The sequence below is a fragment of the Saccopteryx bilineata genome, chromosome 5 (assembly GCF_036850765.1).
Source record: "Saccopteryx bilineata isolate mSacBil1 chromosome 5, mSacBil1_pri_phased_curated, whole genome shotgun sequence".
Taxonomy (NCBI): domain Eukaryota; kingdom Metazoa; phylum Chordata; class Mammalia; order Chiroptera; family Emballonuridae; genus Saccopteryx; species Saccopteryx bilineata.
In genome coordinates, this window is record NC_089494.1 from 40,233,596 (window position 1) to 40,249,311 (window position 15,716).

At 36.5% G+C, this 15,716-nt stretch overlaps 1 protein-coding gene across 1 annotated transcript in view; it reads left to right on the top strand.

Moving 5' to 3' along the window:
• The window catches only part of LOC136338635 (dynein axonemal heavy chain 7), a 290,684-nt gene that overhangs the window by 104,923 nt on the left and 170,045 nt on the right, over window positions 1-15,716 (top strand). The window contains exons 22-24 of the mRNA XM_066281198.1: window positions 3,360-3,500; window positions 7,010-7,222; window positions 10,528-10,637. Coding sequence (XP_066137295.1) covers window positions 3,360-3,500; window positions 7,010-7,222; window positions 10,528-10,637 — 464 coding nt within the window. The remainder of the gene's footprint in view (window positions 1-3,359; window positions 3,501-7,009; window positions 7,223-10,527; window positions 10,638-15,716) is intronic.

Here is a 15,716-nt window from a genome sequence, read left to right on the forward strand (position 1 = left end):
GTTATTTAGACAGAAATTGAGTTGTGAATTACCAATTTAATTATAACAGCTTAAAGACAAAAATATGGTCTACAATAATGATTTTGTAGTGACTCACTTGAAAAGTGGGACAAAATATCATCCATACTAGAGAAAACTTAGGTTTTAGTCATGAATCTGTCTTATTTCTTGCCCCACATGCTAGTGCTTTTTATCATGAATTAGACACACTTTGGTTTACACTTTTTTTTTTTTTTTTTTGTATTTTTCTGAAGCTGGAAACGGGGAGGCAGTCAGACAGACTCCTGCATGTGCCCGACCTGGATCCACCCAGCATGCCCACCAGGGGATGATGCTCTGCCCATCTGGGGCGCCGCTCTGCTGCAACCAGAGCCATTCTAGCGCCTGAGGCAGAGGCCACAGAGCCATCCTCAGTGCCCAGGCAAACTTTGCTCCAATGGAGCCTTGGCTGCAGGAGGGGAAGAGAGAGACAGAGGGGAAGGAGAGGGGGAGGGGTGGAGAAGCAGATGGGCGCTTCTCCTGTGTGCCCTGGCTGGGAATCGAACCCGGGACTCCCACACGCCAGGCCGACGCTCTACCACTGAGCCAACTGGCCAGGGCCGGTTTACACTTTCTATCTTTAGTCTTGTCTTAGAAGTCCTCGCTACAGTTTCTCATCAATCTCCTTGACATGTATGTTTTTGTAGTAAGTCCTTGTTCTGTTTATATACAAAATATGTGCCAAAATGTTAGAAGATCATAAATATGTCCCATAATTACTGCTAACTTCATATTTTTCACATCGCCTCATAAAACATTACCCAATCATTTGTAATTATTTTATTAGTGGAGAATTTCAAGTCATGGCAACAAATAGATATTAATTGAACTCTTATACTCAATTTTTACTAGAATGTAGACTTAACATTCAAGTTCCTTATGAAGAATTAAAACCATGGTTGAGAAGGGAACATGAAGGCAAGAATGCAAAGGAAATTTGGTATTATGTCTGAATCAGCAACAGCTTTCATTAATTTTTTAGGTTCTCTCACACATTATTAAAAAAAATAATTAGAAACTAGATGTCTAATGAATATTGCAAGTCTTAATGCTTCTTTCTCTTCTAAAATATGGTTTTAATATCTGCCTACATAATATTTTTCCAATAGATATAAAATCTTTTGGGCAGTTTCCCATTTCTCTCTATTATGAATTAAATTATAATGAATATCCTTACACATATAACTGTTTTTTGTTTTGTTTTGTTTTGTTTTTTTCATTTTTCCGAAGCTGGAAACGGGGAGGCAGTCAGACAGACTCCCACATGCTCCGACCGGGATCCACCCGGCACGCCCACCAGGAAGCTATGTTCTGCCCCTCTGGGGTGTCGCTCTGTTGCATCCAGAGCCATTATAGCTCCTGAGGCAGAGGCCACAGAGCCATCCCCAGTGCCCAGGCCATCTTTGCTCCAATGGAGCCTTGCTGCGGGAGGGGAAGAGAGAGAGAGAGAGGAAGGAGAGGGGGAGGGGTGGAGAAGCAGGTGGGTGCTTCTTCTGTGTGCCCTGGCCGGGAATCGAACCCGGGACTCCTGCACGCCAGGCCGATGCTCTACCGCTGAGCCAACCGGCCAGGGCCTATAACTGTTTTTTTAATGGAATTATTTATTTGGTTATGATAACTTCTCTTGTGGAGGACCACTGGGCCAAAGAGAATGAACTTTCATAAGCCTTGATAAGTATTGGCAAAGGACATTTCCGGTTTTGTGGCCGTTAGCAATGTAAATAAATTCCACTTTGACCACTACTTAGTAGCATTGAATTGAGTTATATGGTTGGTTAATTTAAGTGTACAGTGAAAAACTCATTATTTTAGACATATCTAATACTATTTCAACTATTCTTTTAATTTTGATTGTTAAAGTGCTTAAAGAAAATATTTCGGTTGCCATTTCAGAACATTAATATAGGGGTGGCAAAGAATTGTATAGGAAATATCTTCCCCAAATGTCCCTGTGTAAACAGGCAAATGCAATATAAACAGGAATAGGAAATATGTATGTTACTTCCATTGTGCTATATGTATTTACTACCTAAAAGACTACTGCATGCCTAAATTAAGTGAATTTTATGTCATTTAAATAATAAAAAAGCCATGTTCTTGCCTCTTCATCATTCCAGATTATGGTGAGTTTAATGTAGCATGCTATCCCTAAAACATATATAATTTATATATATGCACATGTGCATATACATATGTATGTATATATGGCATACATATAGTAATATATTCTACATACAGTATCATAGACCTTTATGTTATATTTCTCCTCATCCACCTATATAGTAGTTTGTGTTTCAGATTTTAATGCTTCCTCCTGTTCTCTCCACAGTACTCTCTACAACAATATGTATTCCATCCTCGGCATATCTCTGCTCTGCCTTCTTTCCTATGTTCCTCCCATCTCTTGGTTGCTCATTTTCACCTGCCCTCTCTGTGGCTTCCTTGGCCTTTAAACTTTACCCTATTATCAATAACCAACACCTCTGTTCAACTCCATAGACATACTAGCTAGACTTAGAAATCTAGAAAGTTTAGCCCAGTCTTATATGTTTCTTAAAAATGTCCAATTTTGACTTTTTTTTCCCCTGAAATTTAAACATTAAAGTTGGTATCACCCTCACAGAGGATTTTACTATTTTTGATTGACACATACAACAGATGAAAATGTTGCCCACTGATGGCTGGGAGAAAAACTGAATATATCAGCCCATTGAAAACATATGTAGCAAAGTACATGAAATAGACTTCCTGATTTTACAGCTCTTAACTCGACGTGAATGAAAAGTACATTAGTTCCTGTTATCATTGCTGAGGGCATCAAACTGGGGGACTGAGAGAGAATGAGATCAGCAAGCACAGGAAGACCCGGAGAGGAATTATGTGGTTAACCTGAGGGCACAAGTACACATATGCACATGGCTGAGTGGGGATCTGTTCGAGTTCAAAAAAATTAATCTTTATTAATTTGATGGATCTCATTTTGGAAGTATTTGAATTTGCCTTTTGTAATAAAATTGCTTGTGCCTCTTCAATCCAAATGTATCTGGGATATTTTTTACTACAACTGGTCAAATAAATATTTGATATAACGTGTTTCACACAAATTGATCATGTATCAGAAAAATAAAATGCTATGTAATATATTTATTTTGTGCACAGGTATATGAATTAACTTAAATTTAGTCATAGGCTTGGATTCTTCATAACTGCTGAGATGTAAGAAGCTAGCAGTATGAGTTAGTCTGTTGGCTTGCAGCCCTTCGTTGTATAGCACATTCAAATGTGAAACTATTCATCTTTTGTATTTTTTTTTCAACTAGGTAATTAAAGATGCAATTTTTGCCTATGTACAATGTGAACGAATTAACTGGGTAAGGGATTGGCCTGGACAGACAGTTCTCTGTGTATCTCAAATCTTTTGGACAATAGAAGTACAAAGAGCTATTTCAGAGGGGCAAGAGGTAAGCTTTTATACCTCCGGGTTTGTCAGCATTTTTTCAATAGTTATTATAAATAAAGACAGTGAGCCCCAAAAGACAAGGTCACTTGAGTCTCAGTCTTGTTATCATGTACATATTTGTACCTTTAAAAATAAAGTGAAAATAGGACTATGAAACTTCTAAGCTCAGAAAGGATAATTCTCTATTATGCCTTGAGTAAAACTACCCTATGAAGACAAGGTATCAGACTTTAAATTCAACTATTTTTATCTTTATTTTTAATGTATTGCTTTTGATAAATAATTATTAATATTTTGAATGATGCTTAATTTTAAATATTCTAATGTATTGGGTATGTGAATTTAGTAATACTATTAATTACTAAATTCATACTAGTAATTAATTCATAGCCTCCTGGATGTCCCTCCTTGTTTCCCGGCCCCTCATACGACCAGCTTTATTACTCACTACCAGAGGTAAATAGCTTGAAAGGAACAAAAAAACATATGTGAACAAATCAGTCAGATTTGTAGGTATGTTTTTTTTTTTTTCAGTTTAAATATAGTGTTTATCAAACCAGAATAAAACTTTTTTTCTAGTCTTACTCCAAAAAGGCTGGGACAGAGAAAGTTGAGGTAAAGCATTAAAGTGTTAACTATAATCCTTTCAGGCATCTATGCAACTCCCAAGCATAATTTGAATCTCAAGGGACAGGTAATTTAGGTCACTACCTTTTCAATGTGTCCTCTGCTCAAATCTTCTCTGTCTGTAAGTCTTACATTACACAGAGATACAGTTTTTTTGGTTTACAACAGTATATGCTGATGCTGAGATGAGCTATTTTTTACACATCTGTTGGTCTATTCATTATTCTTCCACTCACATCATATGGGACGGATAAGAGCCATTCATAGAGAAAGCCAAATGGAGACCCTGTGCCTCAGAGGTGATTCAGCTTCATGAACTTAAGGTCCTCTGAAGCAGTAGCTTAACATGCTTTAGAAGTCAGTCTGTTGCTACTGTTCCTTGCCTGAGTGCTTTCTTCCATTGCATTTTATGGTGCTTTCATAGCTGTTTTATGGTATGAAATTAAACTTGATATGTGCCCTTAAAAATTAATTATTTTCTTTTTCATTTGTTTGTGATTACGCTGATTTTGTATGCCCTTCAGTCACTGCCTGTGGTTCTGTCATGGAGGGTAGCATATGTTTTGGTATTCTGTGTGTTGGTAATTTTTCCCCTTAATTAATGTGTAGTTCACATTTGAAAATGATGACTTTGATTGAGCAGCTGGAGACTCTTGGCAGCCTCATGAAAGACTGGAAGCTTTCATTCTCTGCAAACATCCCACATTGTACGGACTTGATGCTATAATAAATAGCACTATGTTATACTCTCATGTTCCCAGAGGACCTGTTCACCTCGCGATCTATGTTTCTATTTATATACTCAATGGATGTGGATTGTGGAACTTGTCCGTATGAAGCATTACAGGGGCAATAAAATGAATGAAAGAATCATGGCTGTCACAGAGTTTGGGATATTGCAAGTGTTGATGTGATTTTGAGTCACTGTATATTTGTATATGTTGAAGGATCCACATATAATAAAAAATATCTGATTCCAGATAGGGTTTATTTTGGCTGAATATGATAGTGGTTCAGATTTATTAGCTCATTGTATAGGATGATTTACAAGTAATAAACTATTTTTCATTCTAGTTAATCTGTATTCTTATTGATTCATATAGAATAGTTCCTAAAGAACTTAGATTACCACAGTTTGAGGCTAAATTTTAATTCTTAAAATTTTTTTAGTATATAAAAATACATACTGCTAATATAAATAGTAATAAGAACATATAATTTGTACTTTCAGGTCCAAACATTAAAATTTTTTAATGTCTTGTGTTGAACTATAGAATGTGAGAACTGATAAGGCTTTCAGAGATCCTGACATTTACTGATGAGTAAGCAAGTATACACCACCTGGAGTAGCTTCTGTTCTTAAGATCAAAACTGTTCTTACTAATTTTTATACTCAATACACTTAAATTCCCTAATTGCCTTCAAGAATTTAAACACTTATGGTTATTTAAACAGGTGGAATATAAGTGTTTTCACTACTTTCAAAGCAAATTAATAACAATTAATCATGTAAGTCATAAAAGATAAAGTGTTCAAGCACCAAACTTTTGAAAAAATTACTTCCTTAAAATAAAAAATGATAAAATATGTCAAGGAATGATAAAAGTATCCCTAAAAGAAACAATTTTTCATTCCGAACTCTTTAAACTTTTTCTCATTTTTGGAAATCTTCACTTTGAGATTCATTGCTGCCACTTACCTGGCTCTAAAGGAGTGAGATAAACTCAATGGTGCATAATGGTTTTTTTTTTTTTTCTTTCTTTCATTTTTCTGAAGCTGGAAACAGGGAGAGACAGTCAGACAGACTCCCGCATGCGCCCGACCGGGATCCACCCGGCACGCCCACCAGGAGCGACGCTCTGCCCACCAGGGGGCGATGCTCTGTCCATCCTGGGCGTCGCCATGTTGCGACCAGAGCCACTCTAGCGCCTGAGGCAGAGGCCACAGAGCCATCCCCAGCGCCTGGGCCATCTTTGCTCCAATGGAGCCTTGGCTGCGGGAGGGGAAGAGAGAGACAGAGAGGAAAGCGCGGCGGAGGGGTGGAGAAGCAAATGGGTGCTTCTCCTGTGTGCCCTGGCCGGGAATCGAACCCGGGTCCTCCGCACGCTAGGCCGACGCTCTACCGCTGAGCCAACCGGCCAGGGCCATGGTGCATAATGTTTATTAAACATTATTGTAGTGGAGAAAGTGACTGCATCAGCTTGTTGTAGTGAATCAACACTTCCCTTAAGTACAGTTTTTACTTATTTGATTGGATTATCATTAACCTTTTTTTTTTTATTTACTAATTACATTTGCCCACCAGAAAAAAGACCCCAAAGCAAGCTTCACCCTTAGGATTGACATCAGTTCATTATAAGCTAAAATGTAAGATGTTATGTTTATTAGGATCTTTACATTTTAACTGGCACATACACTACTCTCTAATGCTACACAAGAGTACAAGAAGGACTTGTGCAGTCCAGGGAGGAGCAGTAGGGTCAGGACCTCAGCGCTTTCTTGCCGCTGCAGGTACTCTTTCATTATCTATCTTTCGTTTCTACTAGTCTCTGGCAGGTTTCATTCCACAGTAGGGATAAAGGTCTGGAAGAGTTTCAGATTGGCAGACTAATGAAAAGAACCATAGAGCATAGAGGAAGAAAGATAAGAAAAGAAAGAATGTTGGGTAGACAAAATCCACCAGTGTCCACAGTACTTGGCTAATTGTGCTTGTTCACCTAATACCTTTGTGGTAAGAAAAATTGATTGCTTTTAAATTATGCCATATAAACAATTATGATAAAAATGTGGAAAACATTCTATATATTATACATGCTAGTTCAAAGTGTTTTTGTTCAAAAGGATTCTAATCCTATTGAGTAATTGTATCTCATTTTCTTTCAGGCTCTTGAGCAATACTTGGAAAAATGTAACAGACAAATTGATGATATTGTGACCTTGGTTCGTGGCAAACTGTCCAAGCAGAATCGTGTTACTCTGGGAGCCCTGGTGGTGCTGGATGTTCATGCCAGGGATGTCCTCGCATCATTAGTTAGTAAGAAAGTTAGTGATGACTCTGACTTTCAATGGTTAAGTCAGCTTAGGTACTATTGGCAAGTAAGTGATGTCACTGAGTGTTATTACATAGCAATTTCAACTTATAGCTTTTTAATTTGTGCTTGCTTGCTCACATGGGAAATAGTATCAGTAATATAGGATTTTTTGCTGATGGCTGAGTGTACCCATACAAGCATTCTCCAGATTGAAGATTAAGGCAGCCAAAAGCAATCGCTGTTCGTCGGTATAAAAACTGTATCTATATCCATATGCAAATATATAGTTATACAGAAATACAGAAACACATATAGACACACACAAATTATGAGTAATTATAAAAAAATTACTCATTTTGAATGTTATGCTTGCTGAATCTGCAAAATGTTGGAATTAGTTTAAAGTTGCATTTATAGATTACAGATATGCCTAGAGAATGTGAAAATTAGACTGTTTTAGTCTGATTTATTCATAAAATTTTCTCTTATTTATCAGTTGAAGGGACTAGAAGCATAATCTGGAAGAAAGGTTTTTATCAGGGCATCTTGGTGGCTGGTGATGGCAGTTATCATGCGGAGGTAGGAAGAGCAAGAAGAATTAGGACCGTGGAAAAGATTGGGCCAGTAAGAGTGGAAAGATAGAGCTCATGACTTGGATAGGGATGCTAAGTTCTCAGTATATTAGCTTTTGTGAAAGGCTGAGAGGTATCTGGTCAGAAAAGATAGAAGAACCAGAACCCTGGAAAAATATATGAGGGGCAGCGTGTTAGTGATTAAAGAGTTCAGACTGTGGAATCGTTATTTCAAAGGCCAGGTCCTTCCCTTACCAGATATATGACTTGTGCAAGTTACTTATTCTCTTTAAGCATCAGTTTCCTTATCTGAAAATGGTGATAATGATAATACCCAATCTATAGTGAAGATTGATTGAACAACTGATTAAAAATATGCAAAAATGAACTATCATAAAGAGAAGTTAAGAAAACAATCCCATTTATAATTGTATCAGAAAGAACCAATACCTATGAATAAATTAAACCAAGGAGGTGAAAGAACTGTATACTGAAAAGTATAAGACATTGATGAAAGAAACTGAAATAGACAAAAATGATTAGGATATTTTTGTGTTCGTAGATTAGAGAAATTAATATTGTTAAAATGTCCATACTGCCTAAAGTAATGTATGGATTTAATGCAATTTCTATCAAAATTCCAATGGCACATTTTGCAGAAATAGAACAGATAATCCTAAAAATGGAATGGAACTACAAAAGACCCCAAATAGCCAAAGTAATCCTGAGAAAGAAGAGCAAACCTAGAGGTATTATGTGTCCTGACATTAAACTATATTACAAAGCTATAATAATCAAAACAGTATAGTATTGGAAAAAATTAATGGTATAGTATTGAAAAAATTTCAAAATAGCCCAGAAATAAACTTATGTATATATAGTCAATTAATTTATAACAAAGGAGCCAAGAATAAAAATGGGGAAAGGCTGGTCTCTTCAATAAATGGTGTCAGAAAAACTGTACAGCAACATGTAAAAGAATGAAACTGGACCACTAACTTACACTATACACAAAAGTTAACTCAAGGTAGATTTAATAACTTGAATGTAAAACCATAAAACTTGTAGGAAAATAACTAAGCAGTAATCACCTTAGCACTGGTCTTGGTGATGATTTTTTTTTTTTACTCTGACACGAAAAGCAAAGGTAACAAAGGAAATATAAAAAAAATGAAACTATACAAACTATAAAGCTTCTACACAGCAAAGGAAACCATCAACAACATGAAAATGCAACCTACTGAATGGGAGAATCTATTTGCAAATTATATATGATAAAGAGTTAATATACAAAATATATAAAGACTTCATAGAACGCAACAGCAAAACAACTTATCTGATTAAAAAATGGACAGAGAATCTAAATAGACTTTTTCCAAAGAAGACATACAATGGCCAATAGGTACATGAAAATATTCTCAACATTGCTAATCATCAGGGAAATGCAATCAATACCACAATGAAATATCACCTCACATCTGATAGAATGGCTGTTACCAAAAGACAAGAGAAAACAAATGCTGTCAAAGATATGGAGAAAAGGGAACCCCCTTGTGCATTGCTGGTGAGAATGTAAATTGTGCAGCCACTATGGAAAACAGTATGGAGATTCCTCAAAAACTAAAAAATGGATCTACCATATAATTCAACAATTTTACTTCTGAGTTATGTGAAGAATATGAAAACAGTAACTCATAAAGATATAAGCACCCCTCCCCATGTTTATTGCAGTATTATTTACAATAGCCAAGATATGGAAACAACCTAACTGTTCATTAACAGATGAATGGGTAAAGAAGATGTGTTATATCTATGATTTATTCAACCATAAAAATGATGAAATCTTGTCATTTGTGACAACTTGGATGGATGTTGAGGGCAGTGTCCAAAGTGAAATAAATCAGATAAAGAAAGACAAACACCATATGAACTTACTTCTATATGGCATGTAAAATAAAAATCATGGTCATGATACAGAGAACAAATTTGTGGTTGCCAGAGCCTGGGAGTGAAGTGGGACATATCAGTGACAGGAATGAAAAGATACAAATTCCTAGTTATAAAATAAATTAGTCATGGGGATGTGATGTACATATTTGTAAATTGCTAAGAAAGTAGATCTTAAAAGTTCTCATCACAAGAAAAAATACTCTAGGTATGTATAGTGGTGGTTATTAAAGAGACTTATTGTTGTGACCATTTTACAATATACACAAATAGCAAATCATTATGTTGTATACCTGAAACTACTATAAATACTGTATGTCAATTACACCTCAACAAAAACAAGACGAAAGTGTTAACAAGTTTTAGAAAAAGAAAATACAAGAGAGATAAAGAACAAATATATTTTCCAAAGATATTTTATAGGAGAAATTAAAGCCAGTGACCTTAATTACTTAACCAAGGAAATTAGAAAGTGATTCTTCTACTGACTTAATTGATGTCTTAAAACTGAATTTTAAAGATGTTGTTTATACACTGCTCACAAAAATTAGGGGATATTTCAAAATGAATATGAAGCAATTAAAAAAGCATTTTATTTTTTATTAAACAAGAATATCAGAAAAGCAAACGACAAGTCAAAGAAAGTTGTTTGGTTATGCAAATGTGATGCAAATCCAACTTTTATTTCACTGGTGAAAATGCACTATACAAAAGGCTGAAAGTACTAGAGTATCTGCACGTTCCTTGATCCCCTAATTTTTGTAGTTATTATTTATAAAAGATCTTAAGATTTCATATTATTTAAAATTTTATTATGTAAGCCAACTTTATTTTATCTGATTTATCCTAGGAAAATCATTTAGAAACAAAGATGATTAATGCTGGTTTACGATATGGATATGAGTACCTGGGTAATTCCCCTAGGCTGGTTATTACTCCACTCACTGACAGATGTTACAGGTAAACTCATTAACTGAAGGATCTGTTGGAAATAACTTTCATTCATCCCTGGATCACTTATTTCTTATAAAGTACCAAATTATTCTCCACTCAAAGTATCCCTATGTTATCTTTACCCATACCCTTAATTCTGTTCTCAGCTTGATCTTTAATTTCTCTTTGTATGCTCACTTCCTCCTCTCAGCTCTGGAACTCTAAGCATTGTCAGGTTTTGCTGTTGTTTTTTTACCTTGTTCATATATCCTGTCTTGAAACTCTCTGAGTCTTCTCTCTGGATCACTTGAAACATCCTGTTCCTTCCCCTGAAACACAGACTTTTATGGAATTCTGTGTCCCTGTGATGTTTTGTCTAGTGCTTCATGGTTTCCTGAGTGTTCTCATTCACTCTCAGACTTAACAGATCCCCAGATCTGTACCCGGCCTGATCTGCTGTAAACTTCCCTCCCACACATTTCTGTCGGATCTCTCCGTTAGCTATCTCATAGGTCTTTACACTTATATTTTTCTATTATCTTTCTGAATAGCAGAAGGGCTTTAACTACCATATTTCCCCATGTGTAAGACACCTTTTTTTGAAAAATTTGGGGTTTTAAAACTGAGTGCGTCTTTTACAGTGGTTGTAGATTTTTTACTTGCATTTCCCGCGTTTTTGCACAGATAAGGAATTTGTATGAATTTTATGATGAATAAAACTTGAGTTCAATATCTTTATATAATACATTTCTTTTTCAAATTTTGGGCCCCAAAATTAAGGTGTGTTTTATAGAGGGGAGCGTCTTATACATGGGGAAATATGGTACTTTAACTCCAGGTTCATATCTCCCATATTCCAAATTATTGTTAAATACTAAATTAAACTTTGTGGTGTTTTTTTTTTCTTCCAAAAATGTTAACTAATTTATTGACTAACCCAGTCTCAGGATGCAAGTAGAAAGCTCTTTCATTCTTTCTCATCACTGTTCTTTAAACTTGCTCTATCAAATATTTTTTCCCCATTCTTCCTAAATGAAACCTAGGGTAGACTCCACAATTTTTCTAGTTACTCAAAGATATTAATAAATAATAGTTTTCTTTTTTTCAGACATTAGATACATTTAACTTTAATATCAAAGTTACTATCTTTCATATAATTGTATTTTTTATTACATTTAATGGGGTGACATTGGTTAACAGGATCATATAGGTTTCAGGTGTACATCTCTATGATACACGATCTGTGTATTGCGTGTATGCCTGCCCCCAAAGGCAAACCATGTTTTATCTAATTTTATTTTTTTAACTTAAATTTTTTTTAAATTACGATTGACATTCGATATTATCTTAGTTTCAGGTATACAGTGTGGTCTTTCATCTAATTTTAAACTTCCCTTCTCTACCAGCTTGAGGTTCACTCAAGCTCGGGGCTTGCATTTGGAAAGGTACCTATGGTCAATCTTTTGTCATTTTTATCCCTGTCCTTTGCATCCACCCCTTTGTAGCTCAGTTTTGGCTCCTCTGGTGCTGGGGATTGATGGCGGAGGGAAAGACAAAAGGGAGAAAAAGGTTTCTATGTGACATGTGTCTTGTATGACAGCATCTCTTGGCTGCTTAGTGCCCTTGGTGATGACACAAGCCCAGATATGCCAACCCGGTCAGGGTTTTTTTTATGTGGGTGCTTTAGAGCCCCCCAGTCATTGGCTTTTCCTTCTGGTAGAAATGCCTTCTCCTGGGGGCTGCTGGTGACTTTTACTTCAGCCTCTGGGTCCCACCATACACAAACCCTTCCTTAGGGGTGTTCTCTGATTTGAGGTGGCCCTCCTGCACATGGTCCCAATCGGCATGACAAATCTGGCACTCTTCCAGTGGGATCTGGGTCTGGCCAGATAATTACAAATGCATTTGCCTTGCAGCCATATGAGTACATCTCCTGTTCCCGTTTCCCCTCACTTTGCCATCAGTTGTGCTCCAGGCTTCTCTTCACTTTAAATATTTTAAGTTGTGAATCAGCTCCCAGTTCCTGTGATCCATTAACTCCAGGGGCCAAACTGGGTGTCAAACTTTCTGAGCAGTTCTCTAAAGCCCCCTCAGTTAGCTTGGGAGAGAGGCAAGTGCTCCTTCTCCCTCCAAGCAGAGGGAGGGAGATACACAACACACCAACAGCTATTGCCAAAGAAATCCTCACGCCTGCCCTCTCACTGAGAATCTTCCTATCCCGTTTCTACATGCTCTGATGGTAGGTGACCAGTCCCACCATCTGTAAGTGTGTCATATGCTGCTCTCAGCTTGGGGTTTTAGTCAAAATTCTGAGACAGAGCTCTATTTATATACTGTTATATATATTTCTACAGCTAATATTTATATATTTTACCCAAAATTTTATCATTGTCTTTATTCCCCATTACTTTTTGTTTTGCCTTATTTGTGGCTTAATTTTTCTTATTATTAAGCAGCATGTTGTAGTAATCATTTGAGAAGTGAGCGCTACCATTCTTATCTAAAAATGCCCTTCATTTTTTATAGGTCTTAATTATTAAATGATACAATAGCTATATGTATAGAATTGTAGATAAACAATCATTTTCCCTCAGCTCTCCAAAGATACTCTCCTGGCATCTATTACTGCTGTGAAGAAGTCTGTTATTCTAATTATTATTCCTTTCTCAGTAATTTTCCTTTTTCTCTTGTTTTCTAGATTTTCCCCTTTGTTGTCGATGTTCATTGTAATGTTTCTAGATGTGGATTAGTTTTTATTTATCCTGTTTGGCACATTTTCAATTCATGTTTTCAATCTGGAAAGTTCTCAGCCATCGACATTTATTTATTTACTTACTTATTTTTTTTAAATTATTTTCCATTGATTTGAGAGCGAGAGAGAGAGAGGAAGGAAGGGAGTAAGAGAGAGAAAAGCATCAAATTGTTATGCCACTTAGTTGTGCAGTCATTGATTGCTTCTCATATATGCCTTGACTGCGAATCGAACCCTGACTTTGGCCACACGGGGGTATCGTTCTATCAACTGAGCCACCCACCAGGGCCTATTTTTTCACTTTCATTTTTAAAAAACTTATTGGGTTAACACTGGTTAATAAAATTATATAAGTTTCAGGTGTACAATTCTATCATACATCATCTGTATACTGACAACTCAAGTCGAGTCTCCTTTCCTCATCAGGTATCTCCCTTGTTCCTCTTCTACCTCCTTGACCCCTTTCCCCTCTGGTAGTCACCATACTGTTGTCTGCGTCTGTGAATTTTTTTTTTGCTTCATCCCTTCACCGTTACCCTCCAGCCTCTTCACCCCTCCCCTCTGACAGCTGTCAGCCGGCTCTCTGTATCTGTGAGCCTGTTTCTGTTTTGTTTGTTTATTTTGTTCATTAGACTCCACATGTAAGTGAAATACTATATTTGTCTTTGTCTGATTGGCTTATTTCATTTAACATGACTCTAGGTCCATCCATGTTGTCATTAAAAGGCATGATTTCCTTCCTTTTTATAGCCGAGTAGTATTCCATTGTGTGAATGTACCACAGCTTTTTTTATTCACACATCTACTGAAGGGCACTGGGCTGTTTCCAGATCTTGGCTATTGTAAGTAATGCTGCAGTGAACATAAGGGTGTATGTATTCTTTTTTATTTTCACTTTTTTACTGAATTTACTGGGGTGACATTAGTTAATAAACGTATGTATGTTTCAGGTGTACAGTATATTAATACATCATCTGCATATTGTATTATGTGTTCACCACCCAAGACAAGTCTCTTTTCATGACCATTTATCACCCCTATACCCTCTTCTACCACGTTCTAACCCCTTTTCCTCTGATCATATACTCTTTTGAATTAGTGTTTTGGGTTTCTTCAGAAATATCCCCAGAAACGGAATTGCTGGATTAGAAGGCAGTTCCAGTTTTCATTTTTTGAGGAAACTCCATACTGTTTTCCACAGTATCAGCTATTGATTTTTAAATTTTGCCTCTTCTTCATTCTCTTTCTTCTTTGTCTCCTAACTGTTCTTATACAGATCTCTATCTTCCTGGGTGACTTCTTCTTACTTACTTTCTAGAGCTATTATCCCACTATTTAATCTCTTCACTGAGTTTTTAAAAATCTAATAATTATATTTTTACTGCATGTATTTCAGGTCATCTCTCATATGAAGTTGGCTTTTTTTTTTCAATTTTGTGATGTCTATTGCTTTTTATATAAAACCTTATTGAGCCAGGCAGGTACCAGAAATATCGGGGGGGGGGACACTTTATAAAGTACATGATTGTCTAACCACTATTCTGTATACTTAAATACAAAATAATATTGAATGTAAGCTGTAATTGAAAAAAATTAAAATAATTTTAAAAATGGAAAAAATAAAATAAAAAAATAAAACCTTATTGAACAAACCACCAGGAAACCAAAGAGGGCCGAGTGCCATGGATGTAGTAACACTCCCTAGACCTTGGCTCACGTGCTGTCAGCACTGCTGGTCTGACTCTTCACTTTGAACTCTCTCTCTCCAGGTTTCACTGTAGCTCATTTTAGCAGGGGCTGTATCCCGGTTCCTTCTTGCATGTGCTCAGCTCGGAGGTGTTCATTTGGAGCAGTGTCACATTTCTGTCTGAGCAAGGCTCTAGGGTTTTCTCTAGTCCAGAACAAAATTTCAGTGTTGGTTTTTCAGTTTGGGTGCATGTGCCCATCTGTAATAGACATTGGGCTCCACCTTCGTGAATAATGGAGGCTTTTCACAGCCCTGCGTGAAGGGTGAGCTCCTGTCTCTTCTGTAGTTGACTCTTTTTTGTGTGTCTCCTCAGTAGATTGCTCGAGGAATTTTTAGTTCCCAGTCACAGACAACACAGCCTTCTAGGTTGATATAGGTGGATCCATTTAAGCTCCTGACCTTGCTCAGGTCTGAGGGTTTTTTTTTTTCCGTTTCTGTGTGGATGTGCATATACTCATAATATGCAGAACACGCACCTAATTGTTTTGCAGCTTTTTATTCTTTCTTCATTGGTGACTTTCTTTTCATTCTTTCACACATGTCTGTGTATTTTCTTTGATGTAGCATTTCCATTAGCTTGCAGCAGGGGCATAGGGTGGTTCCAGGT